Source organism: Lupinus angustifolius, chromosome LG05 (assembly GCF_001865875.1).
Source record: "Lupinus angustifolius cultivar Tanjil chromosome LG05, LupAngTanjil_v1.0, whole genome shotgun sequence".
Taxonomy (NCBI): domain Eukaryota; kingdom Viridiplantae; phylum Streptophyta; class Magnoliopsida; order Fabales; family Fabaceae; genus Lupinus; species Lupinus angustifolius.
In genome coordinates this window covers 24,750,651-24,772,499 of record NC_032013.1, presented here as the reverse complement: position 1 = coordinate 24,772,499, position 21,849 = coordinate 24,750,651, and the positions used below count along the sequence as shown (strand labels likewise).

Sequence of the window (21,849 nt, the reverse complement as noted above, 5' to 3'; positions counted from 1 at the left end):
CTTCAATTATAAAATAAATTGTTAAAAGAATATAAAGTTTCACATATATTATCCTAATATATGGATTACTTGACAATATAAAAGAATTACAGTACAGTAATAATACATCAAAATTAAAGTCAATATTTAGTTACACCACCACCAAATCACTCTATAATATAATTTTAGTGGTTGAAACAAGAAAGTATAAAGAATTAGTGGAATCCAAACCCAGATAGAGATTATCATATTCAATCAAAATTATGCCAACGAAGTTTTGTAAGTACATGAATATTCGTTGCTAATGATTAATGAATCTGCTAGACATGTTCAAGCAATTTGTAGTTTATAAAACCTCGAGTTTGGCGTTTTAATTTATTAGTCATAAATCGGTCATTATTAGTTTGATTCTCATAAATAATGGTTATAATTTTTTAAAACATTTGTTCTATGTATGTATTTATTTACTATCTTAATTATCATTGATATCTGACATAAAATAATACACATGAATTAGTGTATAATTTACTTGATTCAACATACTTATACTTTTAATGAATGTTGATTCGAATGATACATACTTGATTCCTCTTAAATAAGGTTTCGAGTTCGAGTCTTATGGATGAAAACATACATATACTACCGACTAATAATGTTTTAAAAAAGAGAAAAGGAAATAAAGAAAAAACATGACAAGGACTTATATGGAGCTGGGTAGGAGTGTAGATAAGAAGATGATAGCATCATCAAAATAAGACATAGTGGGAATACATCACTCTCTTTGTTTATGTGAATATGCACCACCTAACCATTCCTTTCACTTGGTCAACCTTTCAAGTTAAACCATAAATATGGAATATGTTTTTTATATGTGAGTTTGAGTGATGTTTTCATTTCATAAATTTTAATGAGTTAAAATTATAAATAGACATAACTTTTCTTATTTGTAAGCAAGGGATTTATAAATTTCAATATACATTTTAAATGGATTAGTTTTAGAGATTAAAAAACTATTGACTTATAGTCGATAAAGGTAGAAGAAACTGAATTAAAGGTCTAAAAATAATCGTATTATTTGGATCACCGAGATGCTTTGAAGAGATTAACTATTAATTTCTACATGATCCACACAATATCAAATATAAGACATAAATATAAGAATAACTTTAGTTGTGAGTAAATTCTTCATTGTCTCATATATTATTTTATAAATAAAAATATCATTTTTTTTACTACATTTGTCACCATAATTCAAGTGCACTTTATATTTATTACAATTTATCATTTGTCTACCTATTCTTTCTCATCCATTTAAACCCCATTGGACAAAAAGAATACAACAAAAGTTTAATCGTTTATGCCCAATATAAAAATCTTACTTTTGTTTAAAAAAAAGTTGTTTCTATTTATAAGACAATATCCAATTAATCGAAATAAGGAATGAGACTATCTTTAAGACATATAATCTATGTCTGAAAGGTGAGACCATACTATTATTAAGAGTTATAATAAATTCTTTATATAAATCCTAATTAAAACTAAATATAAAACTAACCCAAATAATAAAATATATCCCCATATGGATAATCAAATCGATTATCTATTACAAACTTATAACTATTTTATGTGGCCCAATAAAGCACGAGGCTCTGTTGCTACATGTTTTCAAGATATTATTCAGATTTGTGGGGCCTCTCCTATCTCAACTTCTATCATTTAATTGTCACATTGTGTAGTGTGAAACACGTGGGTTAACTATATTTGTGTTTAACTGCTATTAGATTTAGTTCATTTATTACATGTGTTTATCAGTTACATCAATTCCACCGAAATGGTTAATGATTTTGGGTATATGTGCACTTCAAAGTTCAAACACACAAACATGTTTGAACAATCTGGTTTCAAATTTCAATTCGTGGGTTCAGTATTGGAGCCAAGCATATGAGTAACGCAATATGGTATAAACATTCATTTAAATTTATATCAAACTTTCATAAAAAATTTCTTACAGTCATACATTTTCACAATTATGTTATATCCAACTTCACATAATTTTGTATATATCTATATTTTAATCATCGTTTCCTTTAATTGGTACAATTTTGTTTTCACTTGTGTACATCAATCCAAGCCCAATACGATAGTCCATTGGACTAATTCAGACTAAGATGTGGGCTACTTCTCTTAACCAAATTTTGATTGTATAGTTATCATTTTTTAGTTACTACTACCAATGGTAGCTCCTCACTATATGAATAAGACTAATTCATTTCGAGTGTGTGATTGTCCCTCCTGACAATTATCACTCTAAAAATTCGAACTCTTGATCTTTTGATTATCATAAAAATTTAGCGAGATCTCATATCACTAAACCATCACTTTATTGACATTTTATAGTTATCATTTGAAAGAGTAATGTTATGTACTAATTTGTTTATCTATCTATCTTTGGTGTGGATTTGATCTTCTTTTTACTTCATTTTTTTTAATAATTTTATTACTATAGGCGCAAAAGTGACAAAACGAAGTAAGAAGAATGGACCAAAAGTGAATGTTGGGTGGAGTTGGCATAAAGTCATTATCTTACATGTGTTCATTGACTATAATATTTATGTACTGCTAGTATAAAAATTTATATATAATCATTATAATATTTATCGTTTATTTGTACTATTTTTTTTGAATAATTACTATTAATTAAAAATGAATGGTAAATGATATACAATGAATAAAAAATTTGTAGTTTGAGTGATTGTGTCATATTAGAATCCAAGTTTGAGGTAATTAAGAAAGATGGAATGCACGCTTTAACTTCTAATGCTTCTAGAAGAAAGCAATACAACATAGGGGGTTGTCATTTTCAGATATCGTTGTAAAGAAATAAAGTCATTGAAGAAAATGGATAAAAATTACTCCATAGGATCATAATATATATGTATATATATTATTCAAGATTTTGCATTATTGTTAAGAAATATATTTAATAGAGACTTTACTACACCTTAAACTATATTGTACTATCATCTTAATTATTATTGCCTTCTCATTTTGTTTAGTAGACATATATACTAAGTGAAAATGTTAAAATGAAAAGAAATAATATACTCAATTTTCAAAAGTAAAAAATAAAGCTAAAGAAAATTCTCCTCGTAAAAGGATAAATATGGATAGAGTGCAAAAATATTGACTCCTACTTCAATCCTACAAACTCTATCTTTGCATTGATATATAATTATAAAATCATCATTGGTTCAAACTGAGATTGAAAATATTCTTGTGGGGGCATGTTCTTTTAGAAACTTTAGTTTCCTTTACATATAACTGAGTCCAGTATCACTACACTTTCATCTTTCAAACAAAGCTATCAGAAATCAAGATATAGAATCTCTTCTCAAAGCATAATTAAAATCTTGTGGTCTAAAGCTATATAAAAGAATTAATGGTTTATACATTTCAGATATATTGTTTAAAATTTATGTTGTCATGAAGTTTAATTAAATATGTATTAGTTTCTACAATTTTCTCATCAATTGACCAGAAAAATGGCTTTGTGTCTTGTCTAAGTTTAAGCAACATTACCATACAATGATTCATTGTATGATATATTTTCTAAGATACCATGTAGAGAGTAAGTGAAGTAGTTGCCATTCTTGGAGTCATAAGATGGTCCGTTGATTAAGGTGAAGAGTTTAAGGAATGAATCGAAGGAGATTGTGAGTTCGAGTTTTATCCATATCATATTACAAAAAAGAGCTATAAGTTTCGAACTTCGCACACAACAAATATTAACATACTAACATTTACTGATTAAAAAACGAGTAATGCCCATTCTTATTTTCTTTGATCATAATCAATTAAATTCACAAGAATTGAGTGAAGTTTTAATGTTGAGATTGAGTGTAGTGAAGAAGAGAAGATGCTTTGCTTTGAACCACTAATTGCATCAACAAACCTAAACCTGATGCTGGCAATATGGGTCATTACGTGCCCCTCACAAACCTCCTTCTATCACAATTCTTTACGTTAAGAATCTCTATTCCCCTTATCTTGGTATACTCTATAGTTTATTATACCTTATATCATTCAACCACATTCAATGTCACAACCGTAGCACCGTCCTAATGTACTTCATACTTCATTACCTTATTCTTTACTTTGCTTCATTAATATGTTTCCCTTCTTTAGAAAATCATTCTTCTGGAATTTGTGTATAACATATTGATCTTCTATGTTAATTTATTAAAAAATGATTACAAAAATATAATTGAATGTTCCATATTTTCTTATATTTGAAAGGTTTATAGTATTTCAACTTTAACATATATTATTAAGATATAAAATATTAAACTAGTATGGAATTTAAGGAATGTAATTATGAACTTCTAAGTTCTATTTTATCACTTTTGTAAAAAAAAGTGATTTAATAAAAAATTGAAATCTCTCTCACATACGATCATAACTTACAACAAAAGGTTAATGCCTTTTATATATGATAAAGGTCGAGCTCCCAATATCATGCCTAAGGAACTTTTCTTGATGATATATGAAATTTATGTTAATATTCAAAGTTAACTACTAGTGATTTTGGATTACGTATGATCTTAATATACAAATAATAATATCAATGTTTTATATATATATATATTATGCATGTACCCCACATGATTATTGGTTATACTAAAACTACTGACACTGAGGTATTGATAAAATATGAGAGTTAGGGTCAACTTCACATGAACTCCTTCATTAGCAAGTACTATACATAAATATAATACCAATATATCCATTTATAATCAATTATGTCATAGTTGCTAGCTAGCTAGAATTATAATTAATGGTATACAATCTATCATCACAATTGGCAAGGATTGTGTTCAACCCATAAACTTGTTACACTTTGGAATTTGAAGTGTTTGGTTAATAATTAAAGTGGGGGTTACAATATTAGTTAAATTAAGCTGTAATAAGCTATAACTACTAGAAGCAAATTAATAAAAAAGCTAAAAATTAAGAATGGACAGAAACTGTAGCAAGAAAAGCAAATAAAAAGAGATAAAAAAAGGGGTTGCAAAAAATTATGTGTGGTGTTCCAAGCTTGCAAACCAATCCTCAATAAAGGAATCGTTGAGAAAAAGTAATGAGTTTGCTTCAAAGCCAACCGAATCTCACTCTTTTCATAGCTTCTTCATACTTAACATTGCATCTTTCTCTTTCTACCCTCTACACTACATACCTGTAATAATAATAATGTACACAATTATTTTCTATATATAACTTCCAAGGTTGGAAATCCAACTATGACATACCCAAAACACGTTACTATTAGGGGTTATACTTCAAAGTTGAAACCCTTCTCACACCCACCATTATATATATATTAACTCCCACTATCTTCCTTTGCTTCTTATTATTTATTTCCTTATAACCTCTCACCCTTCTTTCTATTTCTCTCTTAATAACATTTTTTCTTGTTATTAGTGATCACTTCACGTATATAGAATTTGAACAACAACATGCATGTCCAAGAGGAACAACAACATGATCTCGATCACATGCAAATGATCAAGTTCAAGGGCAAGCGTACGAAGCGTCAAAGACTGCCATCCCCGATTAGGTTAACCATGTCTTCAACATCTTGGACCAACAATTCGGAAGAAGAGGAAGACTTGGCGAATTGTTTGATTCTCTTGGCTCAGGGTCGACATAATCATCAAACACAAAAAGTCTCTGAGCCATATCATACGACAACACCTGATCATAACAACAAAAACGTTAGCAAGAAGATAGGGTTATATGTTTACGAGTGCAAGACTTGTAACCGATGCTTCCCTTCATTCCAAGCCCTTGGTGGCCATAGTGTGAGCCACAAGAAACCTAAGGCAAATATTGCACAAGATCAAAAGCAAGGAGTAGTTACTAGTTTTGTGAATGGTGGTGATGATGATGATAATTATGACCCTACAACCCTAACCTTGCAAATACCAAATAATAGGGTAGTTTTGTATGGCACAAACCCTACAACTAAGACTAGTATTACAAAATCTAATAAAGTTCATGAGTGTTCCATTTGTGGGGCTGAATACACATCTGGGCAAGCCTTAGGGGGTCATATGAGAAGGCATAGAACTATTTTGAACACTACTTCTTCTACAACAACAACTAATTATTCTATGAGTGGTGCAAATAATATTGGTGTTGGTGATAGCCCTAATGAATCTATAGAGGTCAAAAGACCTAGACATGTTTTGAAGTTGGACTTGAATCTTCCTGCACCTGAGGATGATCAAAGAGAACCCAAGTTGCCATTTAAGCCCAAAGAAAAAGTTATTGTTTTCAATGCAACTTCTTTGGTGAATTGTCATTACTAAAGTAACTCAACATTGATCTTCTTTAATTATTCTTTCATTTAACCTTGTATACAAATCAATTGTTTGTTGATTCTTTCCATTCATCAATATAGCACACAATCAAATTTGAATCTTGTCACAATTTCTTTCATTTTTATTGTTGTTTTATATATTCATTGATTTTTAAAATTTTAAAAGTCTTATTTTAAAATTCTACTCATATCATATCTTATTTTTATTATATTGTTACCAACAAATAGATATTCTCTATTTCACATAGATAAGAGAGATAAATCATAAAGGTGTAAACAAGTGATTCAAATATTTAACAGCAAACTACTTTGGAATGAAATTCCTTCTTGTGCTTTGTGATTTTGTGTACATTATTTATGTGTTGTATCATCTTACATGGATGATGAAAACGTCGTCTGATCCACGTAGCTGATCTTATGTTGTAAGATTAAAGTTTGGTTGTTGTTATTGCATCGTATCGTATCATATCACATGGATGATAAAATTGAAACAGTCTACAGCTGCAATTGTATATAAAATCTAAGTCACTAGAGGCAAACAAAGCACAATGAGATAAACTCATGACCACAAAAAGAGACAAAGAAACCTATTTTATCCACCAAATGATTAAAAATTCAAAGTATTGATTTGAGTAATCTGCCTCAGATTATTTACAAATATCAGATGACACTTGCTTCACAAGGTGCACATATGGCTATATCATACCAAATAGAAATTGTGGAACATGCCATAAAAGGTTACCCATGTTCACACTTTCTGAATAAACTATCTGTGGCTAAATTTAGTCTCCAAAACTTTAACCTGAAGTTGCATTTGGTGGAAACACTTTCTGAATAAATTCCAGGAATCGATGTGAGTAGAATGTCGGGTCTACAACGGAGATAGACAAAGAATCAAACTGAAGAGATTTATATGCATGCTCAATCCTCTTAGTCATGTTGTAGTCTTGCAATATGTCGATGATACCTAGGTACAGTACGACGTCGTACACCTCATGCAACATTTCCTTTTCCTGTTTACCTGGAATCAGCTCTGCCCTCGACGGCATGTTCACACCGAGCTGAATTTGGAGTCTGTTTAACACATTATAAAGAAAGGATACAAAACCTTAGTATGGAGAAAATGTGAAGGAACAATTTTAATCATTAAAATCATAAATGAAATACCTAAATTATTAGAATATATGGTCTTTATGTAGATAGCTCCAATCTTAGCTTGTAGCTATAATGTGGGAGTTCACATTCATTCTAGCATATAAGTAAACACAATAATTGATATATGAATATAATGAACTTTTAGGATGCACCAAGATTCCAGTGACCAAGAAGAGGCTAGGAAAGGTTAAGAATGGCAATGTCTCATTTATGTGGGCAAAGCACATCATAATCATATATTCACTTTCATTGTATCTTATGGGATACAAGTGATTGTGAATTTTAAACTACAACCTTTTTAACATATAAAATGCATTGATCATACATACTAATAGGATAGCATGTGCATCATGATGAACTTCTAAAGAACTAATAATAAGATCATCAACATCATCAAGAAACCACACCTTGCTGTACCAGGTAGAAGTAGATCCACCTCCTCATCGCCAGCAGATGAAGCTCGCAACCGACTACCCCTCACATGAGGTCCGAGAACAACACTATTATCATCATCTCCTCCTCGAGGAACCAGAACAAGGCCTTGTGGATAGTTCAGTACTTCATCCTCCAGAGGGTCTATTAATGATCATTAGCAAATAAAAAAATCAGTTCCATATTTATGGTTCTACTAGAAAAAGAAAGAATATAAGTAATAGACGAGAACATATTCAGGTAGTAGTGAAATAACTCGACCCCTAAGGCAAATAAATGTTCTTGTTCAGATTTAAAATGGGAAAAAATTAGAAAAAAGAAAATCAGAGTGCATATTGAACAGAATTCTAGATAAGCTATCACTTTATAAAATAACCCCGGATAATGACTTGTAAAAAAAGAGTCATATCATGCCTTTTTTATGTCACAACTATCAACACCGAAATCGGCGGGGGTTAAAAATAAATAATGTGTACATTGTTAATACTCAATGGTAACTTATAGTAAACCACAAGTGTAGTGTTGTGTTGCACCTAGTACAACATAGCCTTCAGCTTTACTAAGCATCAATATCATTTACTTACACATCCTGACAGGCTAGGTTCTCTCTCTTAGAACCTCCCCTTCCGACATAACCCATATCGTGATGTGAAAAAATGAAAGTCACAGATATTGCTCATAGATTTCATCATCCTCAATGCCTAATAACTAAAATAGAAGAGCTTATATCATCTGATGATCACATCGATAGTTAGGGGGCATGGCATTATCTCTGCTTCCAAGTGATAGATTTCATACTTTGATGCATGCAAACTTTTAAATAAGAGGCCTCTATTTAATTGTAAGTGCTTACCAAAAATAAGCAACAATCACTTAATAGTCAACTATAAATCATTAGCTTTACTAAATAGGATCTGATGCCCACCTTCCTCGGCAAGAATCGGTAATCCATCCCCATTTATTCGATGGTTGTATGACGTGAGAGGACGTAGATGCTGGGGAGCTCGATAATGAACACCTAGAAGAAGGCTGTAATCCATGATGTGCTGTGCTTCCAAAAACTTGCTGTCTATTTCAATCTGCCTGTTAAAAAGTATGAGTAAGAGGAAACATTAAATGATTGCAGTTAACATATATGCATTAGAAAAATAGAATTTATATTTAAGCATGGTGCCATTTTAAGAATTAAAATATTATGCCAATTAATACCTCCTTATACTTTTTTGCATGGAGAACCATGTATCATAAAAAAATTGGGATTAAGAAGTTCATCAGACAAAAGTTTGGCAGTCAGAATTCTTAATATTCTCATCATATTTCGGGGGACATGGGGCGAAAAAAAGTATTGCCTTAAAGTAAATTTAGATATTCAGTGCATACAGATACATATTCAAAGATGGTCTACGGCTTCAGCCACTTTAACGTACTAAATAAAAAATATGCACATTTGTATCTCTTCACCTGCTGTTCTTTGTTACGTAGTCTAAGGAGAATATCTTATCTTCCTTTTCTTCATAATCCTTCTAATGAATTTCATTCTTTTATCAGATAAAAGAACCCCAAATGCAAGAATAAACAAGATTCTTTTGAAACTACCACTTACTTTAATAAAGACTCCCGCCAAGATGGTTCCAAGTAGAAGCTGTAGTTTAGATCCAAATCTTTAAGAGTGGTATTCTCATCAATTTCTATCTTGTCTGATGACCGTCCAAGGGACGAACCTTTTAAATCAAATCTGCGATGGATCCTTAATTCTGTGCAGAACATATTTCCCATTACAACAAAGCGAAACTGCAAGACAGAATATTTACATACAAATATTATCGTCCTATTTAAAAGGAAATGTGTAGTATCAACTTTCAATTATCAAGTCATTTTGCATGAACGATGCAAGTTATGATAGACTCCAGTGTGTGAAGTTGTAAATTTGCTTAGTCATGCTTTTCATACTCAATATTTTAGATTGAGAATACTAGATGCAAGTCATGCAATCCAGAATTGATACATAAAATGACTCGGGCACTGAAAATACAGTAATACGATATGAGCATTACCTTTTGACCACTTGAAGGTTTAATCCTGTGCAGGCCAAAAAACTTTGTGATGAGTGTATTTTCATAAGACTTCACATGATGATGATAGTCTGGAAGCATTCTTAGAAGAACCTACATGTCAAATTTTGGTCAGTGGAAGTAGAAAGTAACAGGTAAATACTACGATATCATTACCAAACGTATTTACCCCAAGTTGCTTCAGTGAGTATTATTAGCTAATAGTCGAATATCCTTTTTCTTACAGTGAACTGAAAAATGTTTTTCCAGAGAGAGTGAAATCAGATTTTGGGGGACAATACAATATCCTCCTAAACTAAAAAGTTCAAACATCATAGAAACGGGAAAAAAAATTCAAGAATGAAGCAAAACTGTCTAGTTTTTCATATCAGAAATGTAAACACCCTTAAGACAGAAATGAGAAGGGCACTACAGAGAGGCCGCCTCCTTGTTTCTATAGAAACCTTTGAACAAAACCAACAATAACTGCTCCCGAGTGAAGGGGCACAAACAACTTCACTAGGTTTATCCGACATACATAAAATACAAAAAAATACTATAAAGGAAATTCACCACTTGCCATATAAGCGTGATGATATAGATTGTCTATAATTTAAACAATTACACTTGTCATGACTCTTCTATAGCATATTCTGCAAATCCACATTTTTTGCATTTCAATTATGGCAAAAAACTTACAAGCCACAAGGGGATAGTAGAGTACAGTACACAGAATGTATACAATAAATTAAAGTCCACTCGAACATAAGCAAAGAGAGATTAACCTGAAACATGACAAATGTTATGAAAATACAAAATGTTATTCGATGCAGAATGCCCATGAATGTCAATGTTCAACTATCTATTGGTCAAAACTGAAACTTCAACACACCTTGACTTCAGATCTTCGCAGTGTCTTGATCATGAAACGATCATCCTGAGACAGGAAAAAGACACTGCCACTTTTCCCTGGGGAAGACAGTTCCCTTAGAGCATCATTTCCACAAATGGACATCATGTAGTCAGCAGCATCAATCTTGAACATATCTCTTAAATTTCTGCAATGATTCTAAAGAAGGTCATATCTAACAAACATATGAAAAGGAAGAAAGAGAAAGAACTGTAATTATTGTACCATCACATGCATACATTCACAATAGTAAAGCATGAAAAGTAAACTTCCATAATAGCAAGCAATTTTCTCTTTTCTTTCCCTCCTCTTTTCGTTCATAATCATGAAGAATAAGAATGCACGATTATGACCTTATACAGAAAAAAATTATGAACTTTCATAGCATGGGTAAATGAAAAATATCCTATACAAGTAAAAGCACAACTCAACAACTGTTTGATATGCTCAGATTGATATTCCAGAATAATGAAAGTTTACACATCAACATAATGTTTTGAGGTATTCATGTTGTTGAAGTGGGGATTCAGCATGCAATCCATGTGGTTTGAATAAAACCACACAATTAAAATATTAAGGAATTTTTGCATGCTTCGATTCATGCTATCAAGGCATTATAATTGGTAATGGATGTGTGTAGAATTTATCATGCAAGATTCAGCAACAACTACTTAACTCTAGAGCCGGAGTTACTGAAAAGAACTAGTATAGCTTTACATGCATGCCTAAGTATATAAATGATCTAAAGGTCACATGAAAGAAACAAATAACCCTTAGTTTTGACTACCAACCTGAACACCATTGGGCAGTAGTCTTTCCATTTAAAATCCTCTGATTGATGAGTAGGTGTCAATTGAGATCCTTCTTTGGGAAAATCCATCCAAAAGCTTGCTTTTGCACCAAAATCTGATGTTCGAACTTCTCGTCCCTGTACAGGTGTAATCTTGCCCACAGTATACCTAACCACATTGAGGGTCATGTCTAAATTATAAGCGAACAATACATACAATGTCATGGATTTGAATCTTGTAGTTTCAACTTTGGGGAAAGCATTACCTAACCAACACCCGGAGCAATCTAACATGGGTTTGCATTAGCAAGAAAAAAGTTGGAGTAAGAAAACATGATAACCTATCTATGCTCCGCTGTAAAAGTTGTGAAATGGACCCATGAAGCATATATTTAGTGGATGGAGCTGAAAAATCTAACAGTTTGTATGTGATTCCTAAATTCTATTGTAACCGTATATCCTCAGATCTCAACTCTCTATTGTTGGTCCAGAGGAAGAACAAAAGAAAATTCCAATAAAGGAAAAGGAACACAACCTTTAGAATAATTAATGAATAGAACCATCAACCATATCAAAATATTAATTGTGATTTAATGATTTTGTTATGAGCTTCCAGCACAAAAGCATCTTGAATGTTAGCATGTAAGTTGGAATCAACATAAAAGCATGCTGATATATACTTGCAGAGAAAAATCATATTACATTGTAAAAAAATTATAACAACTGAACAGTTCAAGTGTGCTACAAGTCAAAATTGGCATTTACCTTATTCCAAGCTGCAAACTGAGCATCAGATCATAACTCCGATGACCTTTAATGATTGCTTCTCCAGGTCTTTTTATCTCTTTCAGTTTTCTTTGAAGTCGTCTTGCCGTTCTAGAAGTTGATGAAAACATATTATCTAACACTAGCTCACTTATTAATACACCTTGCATGTACTCTCGTTCCAAAATTGGGATCTTTGAATTAACCTCTTTATCTCCGTTTTCAGGTCCAGGTTCTGTTAAACCGAATGCTGAATCATGCCCGATCACTTTCTCAATAGATACCTCAAGACTCCAACGCCTTTCGAGAGAAACATTTCTTCTATTAGACTGAGGAGGCCCCTGGCTCTGACCAATTATGACATCTCCCACCTGTTTCTGCTTTCTCAAGTCTGGCAATAGCCCCCTTTTACGCAAGGCACTGAGGTAAATTTCTTGCACGGTTGGAAGGCGGTTACCTCGTGGATAAAAGGTTCCTTTTCCGTCTTTTAGACCAGCCGTCCAAGTCCCAACGTAGCAGCCTCCATCACTCCAAGTATACACTCCTAAGCCATGCATCGTGCCATTTAACCAGCTTCCTTCAAACGAGTCCCCCGTTATCCATGTGAGAGTTCCTTTTCCCGACATTGTCCCACCTCTCATATTCCCCAAGTATACATTCCCATTGGCCCAGGTATACTTTCCAGGCCCCTCTGGTGTTCCTTGTATCCAAGAACCTTCAAAGTTATCACCATTGCGATAAACTTGATAACCAAGACCATGTTTAAGATTCAATCGCCACCGACCTTTATAGGTTTTATCTGAGCCAATATATGTTCCCGTACCATGGATATAACCACCAGAGAATTCACCCTCATACATTGCTCCAGAATGCCATCGCATTTTTCCGATCCCATTTCTCTCCCCCCGTCTCCACTCACCTTCATATACACCTCCGTCAGACCACACATACGTACCCTGGCCTTCAGGAATATTGCCAAGAAGGGACCCGGAATATGACTCTCCATTAGAAAGTAAGAGCTCTCCGACCCTAAAGCCGACAATTTCAGAGGAATGATCGGCTTCACCATTAGTCAATATAGATAAGTGGTCTATATTACAATTGGCATCAAGAGATTGTGTTCTCTCTGCAGAAGAAAGTGCCCCTCCATCGAAATTATCAACTATGGTCACAGTGCCAGACATGCACAATGACCAAAAGGAAGATCTTTATAGAATTTCAAGTATCCGAATTTCTCAACAGCTACAGGAGAAGAAGGTTTGCATATAGGAAATCTTATGTGAAACTCTCCTTCCTGATTCAGAATATTAAATAATTAGAAACATATGATCTCTCAAGTAAGACAATTATACACTCTATCCATTCAAAATTGCGAAGAAGAAATCAGAGATTACCAAGACCAAAAGGGATTATTATGGTATATAAATAAAGAATGTAACTAATAAAGCACAATCACTAAATACACAATTTTCTTCACCTAGATTTGACATACCACAAATTAGCCCAAAAATAAGTTGGCCACAACATACAATCTTAGTTTTTAGTCTTAATCTGAAGAACAAAAAGCAATTAAACACAAAACTAAAAGCAGTGTAACATAACATTTTATTCAAGGATAAAAGATCAATTTTTTTTACAATATTCTTTTCTCATACTAGCCCTGTAGGAGCAGCAATGATTTAAAAGATAAATCTTCAATTATTATTAGGGGCCTGATCAGGACCCCTTCTAATAGTATTTTTTTCATACACGTAAATTCGGGAAGCTTCTCTGCTTCGGGTAAGACCGTGCATATCTACCCTTCTCGTATCCTACTAAGTACGAGCCTCGTGCACTTTGCCGCCCTATACACACAAATTCAGGGATGGCCAACCCCACCTGGTGGTTAAGGCTTGGTTGTTGTTGTTGTTGTTTGTCGTATGAATAAAGGGATCAAACTCAGGACCACATGCCCAAAGGATCCAAACTCTTTCCAATTGTATGGTTGAGGATTTGTTAAGTAATAATTAAGAGAAGATGAATAATAGTAAGAGAAATGGCAAATACAAAGAACAAAATGAAAGTGCTTAAACTAATGCATAGTTAAAGAGAAATGATGAAAGAGAACCTTTTAAAGTTGAAAGAGAGAGATTCAGAAGAAATAATGAAAACTTTGATTCATGTTATAGTTCAACACACTCTCAACCTTGTTTGTGTTTCACAGTTATCATACCCTCCCTGTCCAATACATTTGTCTCACAAATCAGAATAGAGGAAAGGGTGGGTGCCCCCTTTATTCAAATATGATTAAATCAAAATCGCGTTGATCTCCTAGTGTAAAATTCTAACCTCATCTTAAAGTTGAGATTAATGACTCAATTTCTTAAGATGACATTTATTAGGAGACTTGTTACATACTTAAAAAATATTAATTCCTTAATAGAAAATAAAAAATATTAATTCCTTAATAGAAAATAATGAAATATTATTGACAATACAAAAAAATATAAGCTTAATTTTGTTGGGAATGAAACAATGAATCCTAATATATATTAAGAATGAACAACTATACAAAGGAGTAAAATGAATAATAATAGTTAATATAAACTAAATCTGAACACTCAATTTGACCTTCCTATAGTGTCTTTCCTTAGTGTAGTATCACTTACAAGTTACAACAATAATATTCATTTTTTTTAATTTCTTACAATAAAGTCCTTGCTTCATTTCATAGTAAAAAAATATTTTAAAAATTGTAGCAGGTGATAACATTAGTTAATTATCATTCTTCTCATAGTATCATTATTCCCAAACAGGCATAAAATGCCAAAGCATAGTGTCCCAAGTTTAAATTTAAAAATAATTGTTGACTTAGTGTCCCTAACTCAATCTTATTAGTGGTCTCCTTTAATTTGCTCAAAATATTTTATTCATATAATTTATCACTATGGTCATTACTAAGAAATCACTAAGGGATTAAGAAATTAAATAATAAACAATCGTTCAGAAGTGATATATGTATTAATTATTAGAGAAATGTTTATACTTAATTTCCCATTGATAACTTTTTTTCATGTCATTGATCAACATCATTTTGAAGTATGAAATTCTCTTGAGTTGTATTGCATGGGTATAGATTCTATAATGTTATTTCAATGTTTTTACTATGTGGAACTTACCAACATTAGTTTTGGTATTATTAAATGTATTTCCTTACATTTTCTTAAGGTAAGGAACTAATTCTTTTAGGGTATGTGATTGTCCCTCCTAACAAATATTGGTTTAAAGAATTGAATCATTAAATTTTTAGTCATTCTAAAGATCTAGTTGAGTCTTACACTACTAGAACAACATCTTGTTGATACTAGTTTATTATATCCATGCAAAGCTTAAAAAGAGTATAAAATAGGTAAAAATAATTAATTTGTAGTTTTAGTTTTAAAATCATTAATTAAGTGATTAGGGGCCTTATCTACCAAATCATGTGAAGAAGCTATATATACAAGCCTTATACAAAAACAAAACTGTATATGTCCAATGCGAGTTTAGACTTTTAATATATGTTATTTTCTATGACAAAATAGTTAATATATATATTTTTATTATTATTGTATTATTTTAAAAATGTAGGTAGCTAAGTTTGTGGGGTGGAACTGGTCCCATGCTCCGTATAAGACACACCGTTCGAAAGTGGCGGGTTTGGTCCTACGTTCCGTTAGATGGAGAGTCACACTCATCGAACCGAGTAAGAATCTTCTCCGTTAAAGAAGAGATAAATATCGTACAATAATATACAAAAGCTAATATATAATGATTATTTCATCATTTTATTTATTATAAAATTATATTTTTATCATTAAAAATATATGTAAAAATAATCAATTGTAATGGAGAGGATCATTGTCCCACCAAACCATACTCATTTATTCCTTACTATTTAGAGTCTAGTATCTATGTACACTTACTATAAACATCTATAAATAATTGATGATGGTCATTGTTTTTTATAAGGAAATATATATTTTTGGATTTGTGACTACCCCTCTTCAACAAGTGTAGCTCATAAAAATTGAACTATCGATTTTGGAGATATAGTGATAAGTTATACTACTACACCAAATGAATATAATGACCGTTTAAGTCATCCACAAATTCATATGAGATGTATAAATCTTCTTTTGAGTTGCATAGATAATAAAGTCATATAATATACCTAATTAATAAAATTAATTTTCGTCTCTACACTTAATTTGTATTTTATTAGTTTATGTCTCTTCATTTTCAAGGAACCGAACCAAATATTTATTTCAAAATCTATTGCGGTAACATCAACTCCGTTATCGTTTTTTATTTTCGGACTTGGGAATTGGATCAAGATATTTTGTAATTCAAAACAACTTTAGGAGAATCTAAGCCTTTTAAACTTATTATTCTAAGATTAAAACAAATATGTATAAACAATATATAAGTTTTATATACTATTATTGTATCATATATCACCCTAATTATTAATTCTTTCAAAAATAATAATATAAATAAATGATGAATGATATTACATCGATAAAGTATATATATTATACTCTTACTTTAAACCTTAAAAATTAAGCTGAATATTTTATTTTGTTAGTGGCAGTCCCCACTACAATTTTAATTTTGTTGGATCGTAGAGAATCCAATTCCTGAATAGCATGGTCCACTACTATTTACATGCTGAAATGAGATTAAATATCTTTTTATTCTATGCCCCAGATTAATTAGAGTTATTACATTTTGTTTTTAAAATTTGTATTTTATCAACATACTAATATATGATTGATTTGGAACAAGGATTGAAACACCGTTAGAAACATGTGATCCTAAGATTTCCATGCCAGCGGCTTTTAGGGAACAACTTAGGCATATGAGGGAAAGAGATTAATAAATTAAAAAGCTGTTATTAAGGTATGGTATTTGCAGGTAAGCAATGCATCAAACTTTAATATTGAACCATATACACATAACGTTTTAAAACGAAGACCACACAAATTAATAAATCTTTTCAAGCATTTGAGGATTGAGTATGCCAAAAAGAACCCTTCAACTTTCTGAATGTATCTGGTTATATATATATTCTAAGATAAGCAAAGGCATTTGTAGGATAGTTTTGATTTAGTTTAAAGAAAGAGAAAGACATCTACATTAAATTAAGCAATTTTGTTTTTTACACTTAGAATTAGTCGTTTTTCTTTATAATAAAAAAAACTCTGGGTAAAACTAAAGAAATCTTAATCGAATTTGTGGCTAAATTCATTAATTTTGTTGCTTTGTTACGTAGTGAATGAATACGTATATTGTACGGTGAGAAGTAAACGTAATCGTCTTTCTATACAGAAGTATTGTCAATAAGAAATTAAATATATAAGATTTAGCTGTCCATTATTATTTCTCTCAATTCTTTACTTCTCATTCCATCTTTTATATGCTTTTACTTATTATTATTATTTTTGTATTATTAAGAGTACTCCTTTATCTTTTTGGGTAAAGAACTTAATCCATTTTAGGGTGTGTAGTTGTCCTCCCAACAAGTGTCAAGTGTCGCTCACATGATTCGAACTCTTAACTTTTTTGTCGTCTTATTGATCTAACATGTGTTATTATTATTACTATTATTATGATTATGATGTATGAAAGGTAAGTATGAAGATAATATATTTTAGCAACACCATGCATGCATTATAAGTTCTACATGCTTTGTTTGAGAATCATTATAATACTAATTAACATTATTTTTACTTGATCCAATGACATGACACACACTCTCCATCATAAAGTGGGATCACACAAGAAAATATCAGCAATTGTTTTACTCTCTCGACACTCTCATATATATTTTTCTTCATTTTTGTGTGACTAATTTGAAATAATATTTGTTTCTTTCATATTTTTATTACAAGTTGAATAATGTGGAAATATATATATAATAAAATTGATATGGTGGCAACCTACTGCCAGCTGCATGCCCCATTTTTCATCGTTTAATAATTGTCTTTATTTAACTTTAGTGCTCTTTTTTGTTTTGGATATTATAAAATTTAGCTTACCAAATAAATTATAAATAAGAATAAAACTAAAGTATTAGACTGAATTTTTTAGGTACCTCTTTGGTTTTAGATGGGTATTTCTACCATTGGATTGTGAGGAATTGTTCGGTAAAGTTCCCCTCAAAATAAATAGTCTTTTGCTTATTTATTTATTTTTTACTTAAAGATGAGGATCCTTATTAGGCACTAGATAATTAAGTACCTCTAAATATGATATGTACAATAAAATTAAAACACCGAATAATAGGTGTTTGATAATTAACCAATGATACATGGAAGCTTATAAGAAAATAAAAAACAAACTATATTAAATGAAAATAAAATATTTATTCCAATAGAATAAAGAAATTAATATTTACAAAATTCTAGATCATTGAAAAAGAAACAATCAAGGACTAAGTACCTAACTCAAATTTAGTCCTACCACATATTGGTTAATCAAATTAACCTTGCTCGATCTACTTATTACTTGAAAAAGAAATTAAAACACCAAAAATGGAAATTCCTACTTGAAAAAACCATTAATTTATTTAAGGAAAGTTTCTACCTAGATAGGTTTGACCAAACTGCCAATTTTCTGGGAAAACATTTGATGATGTTGAATAACTTCCATCACTTAATTTCACCTTAAAGCTCAATGTTTGTCCTTGTAAATTGGCACTAGTGTCCCAATTTTGACCCCAATTTCTATCCATATTTGTCCATGGGGTTTGGTCACCCTTCACTTGAACTCCTACAACTTCTCCAGATCCTCCAACATTAGACACAGACACTAGATAAAAGTATGGATTCCCACTTATTGTGAATCTAATGCCACCTTCCCTTTCGCATGTTACCCTGCAAATATATATTAAATCAACCACCTACCACATTAACATATATATATATATATATATTATTTCATATTTGATCTTTCATCCAACCCTATTTGGGCTATCTGAAGGTTTAAGAATGACTTCATTTGTTATTCATTTTGATTGGTGAAGAAAATAAGATTTGAAATTTGATTTATATATTCAATAAATTTATAATTTCATTTTATAAAAAATGTGAAGGATATATAAGAGTGACACAAAGTGAGATAACAAATTTTATTCCATGAAAATAGATATTGGAAAAATTCAGGAATATATCATATTCCTTATAAAAAAAAGGAGAAAAACCTACATTTACCTACTTTTCCTTTTCCTTGTATGAAAATTTAAGGTGTAAAAGTTGGGATTTAAAAACAAATGTAGAAATAAAATTAACAAAATTCATATATATGATGAAGCATGAATGTGTCCATTAACTTAGTTGATAAACTTTTTATGCATGAATGTAAAACACTTATTGAAACTAAATCATACCAAGTAGCAAAAAGATTTTCAAGAACATGTAGCTATGGAAATAAATTTAAAGAAAACAATAACTAAGGTATATATGAGATAGATATATGCATGTGATTGTGACCTGCGATAGTGGATAGGGACAATGCCAGCTTTGTACTCAGCAATTTTGAGAAATGCTGGTATTGCTAAATCAAAGTGGTGTCTAGGTGGATTGCACCATCCTCCATTGTTGCTATCTTGTTCAAAATTTGGAGGACAAAAGTTTGTTGCAGTCACAGTTATAGTATCTCTTGTCTTACACCACTTTGAAATGCTACATTTGATCTCAAAACATGCACCACATGTCTTACCTTCATTGAACATAACTGTGCTCAATGCTGTTGTGTCTAGACCATAACCTTGTTTAACAACATCCTCATACCCACATCCTCCTCCTACAATCACAACTCATTCTTATGAACAAACCAATATGTGTATATTTTTTTTGATCGGAAATGAAATCTTTATTAAACAAGAGATAAAATAATTAGGAGAACAAGTGGTACTCCTATTCACATTAACCCTATAATTAGCAAAAAGATAGACAATTTGAAGGGTGTCTCAGCCAATCGACAAAAGAATAAGAGAACAAAGAAAAGTGAACGTTGAGAATGCTCCAAGAATTCAAAAAAATAAATGAACTATATTCCTATTCGCAAAATGAACTCAAATGATTATCTTTACAAAAAATTAAATATAAGTCATATTTAAGATATTGTACTTTATGTTAATACTTAGATTTTACCTTGTTGTTTCGATTTGTAAAAACAATCTTAAAAATTATTATATAGTCCTTCAAGGAAACATTTTTCATTTTGAAGAAAGGAAATCTTGAAACAAATCCCTATATGGAGACATCACAATAAACTTATTCTAGGGTATGCATACCCTAGACTAGATCAGAAAAAATGTCAAAACCCTTACCCAACTTTTAACACAATAAAGTTATGAAAGGATTGAACTTGAAACATTTGTATAAGCTATAACAACCATACATCAATTTTTATATATATATTAACAAACAATAATGGACTAAATGATATTTTGATAGTGTAGTTCATTGATTAACATTAAGTATATCTCATACCATATGTCGTAGAGCTTCCTTCGTAGAAAGTGGCATAAGCTTTCTTCCATGATGCTAAGTTACGTCCTTTGCATGGACGGCTTGCATGGACAACATGAATTTGAAATGCAATAAGGAAGAACAATGATGAGGTTATAAGGACTCCAAAATTGAATGCCATTGCAAGTTTTGTTTTATGAGATCTTTGAGGGTTTAGTGTTTGTGATCTATATTTTCTCCTACCTTGGTGTCTTAACAACTCTTATATACATGTTGGTACAAGATCTTTACTTGTGTTTCTAGTATTGAGTGTTGTTCAAAGATGCTATTTTTATGGCGGAAAGGTCCCTTAAAAGTGTGTAAATATGTACTAATTATAGTAAATGACCAATTAAAGTTATAATATCTATCATTGATTTAATATGAATTGCATTAAAACATTGAATATTAATTCATTTCTTTTAGTTAAGCTACATTAACATTGAGTTAAATGTCTTGTTTTCTTTCTATCTTTCTATTTCCAAGGCTACAATCTCTCGTAGCTGAATCATTCTATTCTTTTTGACCGATGTTCATGTAACATGCTCAAATGCACATTTGTTTCTTAAATTTGCTTGGTCAGTTAGATTTGATGATGGAAAGCTACAACTACGGAAATTATTTTGCAAAACCATGAAGGTAATAACAATCCTAAAATATGGAGCTATCTTAGAGTGTCTCCTTGGACTTGCATGAAAGTGTATCGTTTTGTTTCAACTGCCAAAACATAATCAATATTAATATAATTAGATATGACTACAAAACCTAACCAATAATGTATTTATAAATTAACAATACTTACAATTGTTTCTTGATTCTTTTATACCTCGGTCGAGAAGTTCGATATGGATACA

The 21,849-nt window shown here is 31.2% G+C and overlaps 3 protein-coding genes across 4 annotated transcripts; 1 reads left to right on the top strand and 2 right to left on the bottom strand.

Moving 5' to 3' along the window:
• On the top strand, window positions 5,265–6,373 carry LOC109348359 (zinc finger protein ZAT5). 2 transcript variants are annotated; one of them, XM_019588759.1, is made up of 2 exons: window positions 5,265–5,972; window positions 6,006–6,373. In XM_019588759.1, the coding sequence occupies exons 1-2, from the start codon at window positions 5,493–5,495 to the stop codon at window positions 6,345–6,347; spliced, it is 822 nt and encodes a 273-aa protein (XP_019444304.1). In that variant the 5' UTR covers window positions 5,265–5,492; the 3' UTR covers window positions 6,348–6,373. The 2 variants fall into 2 exon arrangements, with proteins under 2 accessions (XP_019444304.1, XP_019444303.1); XM_019588758.1 differs by having other exon boundaries at window positions 5,266–6,373.
• Window positions 6,888–14,672, bottom strand: LOC109348358 (phosphatidylinositol 4-phosphate 5-kinase 9-like). The gene is made up of 9 exons (XM_019588757.1): window positions 14,569–14,672; window positions 12,462–13,755; window positions 11,698–11,865; window positions 10,889–11,054; window positions 10,000–10,110; window positions 9,549–9,736; window positions 8,871–9,028; window positions 7,921–8,089; window positions 6,888–7,432 (listed from the first exon to the last, which is right to left on the bottom strand). The coding sequence occupies exons 2-9, from the start codon at window positions 13,643–13,645 to the stop codon at window positions 7,156–7,158; spliced, it is 2,421 nt and encodes an 806-aa protein (XP_019444302.1). The 5' UTR covers window positions 13,646–13,755; window positions 14,569–14,672; the 3' UTR covers window positions 6,888–7,155.
• On the bottom strand, window positions 18,828–21,213 carry LOC109348357 (expansin-A14-like). Its single transcript, XM_019588756.1, has 3 exons — window positions 20,978–21,213; window positions 19,973–20,285; window positions 18,828–19,357 (listed from the first exon to the last, which is right to left on the bottom strand). The coding sequence occupies exons 1-3, from the start codon at window positions 21,135–21,137 to the stop codon at window positions 19,051–19,053; spliced, it is 780 nt and encodes a 259-aa protein (XP_019444301.1). The 5' UTR covers window positions 21,138–21,213; the 3' UTR covers window positions 18,828–19,050.

Excerpts from the sequence above, each read along its gene's own strand:
- LOC109348358 (XM_019588757.1), bottom strand. The coding sequence starts at position 13,645 with ATGTCTGGCACTGTGACCATAGTTGATAATTTCGATGGAGGGGCACTT. Across the intron at positions 11,055-11,697 it reads TACTGCCCAATGGTGTTCAG|AAATTTAAGAGATATGTTCA; the intron begins GTTGGTAGTCAA and ends GAATCATTGCAG. Across the intron at positions 10,111-10,888 it reads TGCGAAGATCTGAAGTCAAG|GTTCTTCTAAGAATGCTTCC; the intron begins GTGTGTTGAAGT and ends TTTGACATGTAG.
- LOC109348359 (XM_019588758.1), top strand. The coding sequence starts at position 5,493 with ATGCATGTCCAAGAGGAACAACAACATGATCTCGATCACATGCAAATG.
- LOC109348357 (XM_019588756.1), bottom strand. The coding sequence starts at position 21,137 with ATGGCATTCAATTTTGGAGTCCTTATAACCTCATCATTGTTCTTCCTT. Across the intron at positions 20,286-20,977 it reads AGGAAGCTCTACGACATATG|GAGGAGGATGTGGGTATGAG; the intron begins GTATGAGATATA and ends TTGTGATTGTAG. Across the intron at positions 19,358-19,972 it reads GTCCCTATCCACTATCGCAG|GGTAACATGCGAAAGGGAAG; the intron begins GTCACAATCACA and ends ATATATTTGCAG.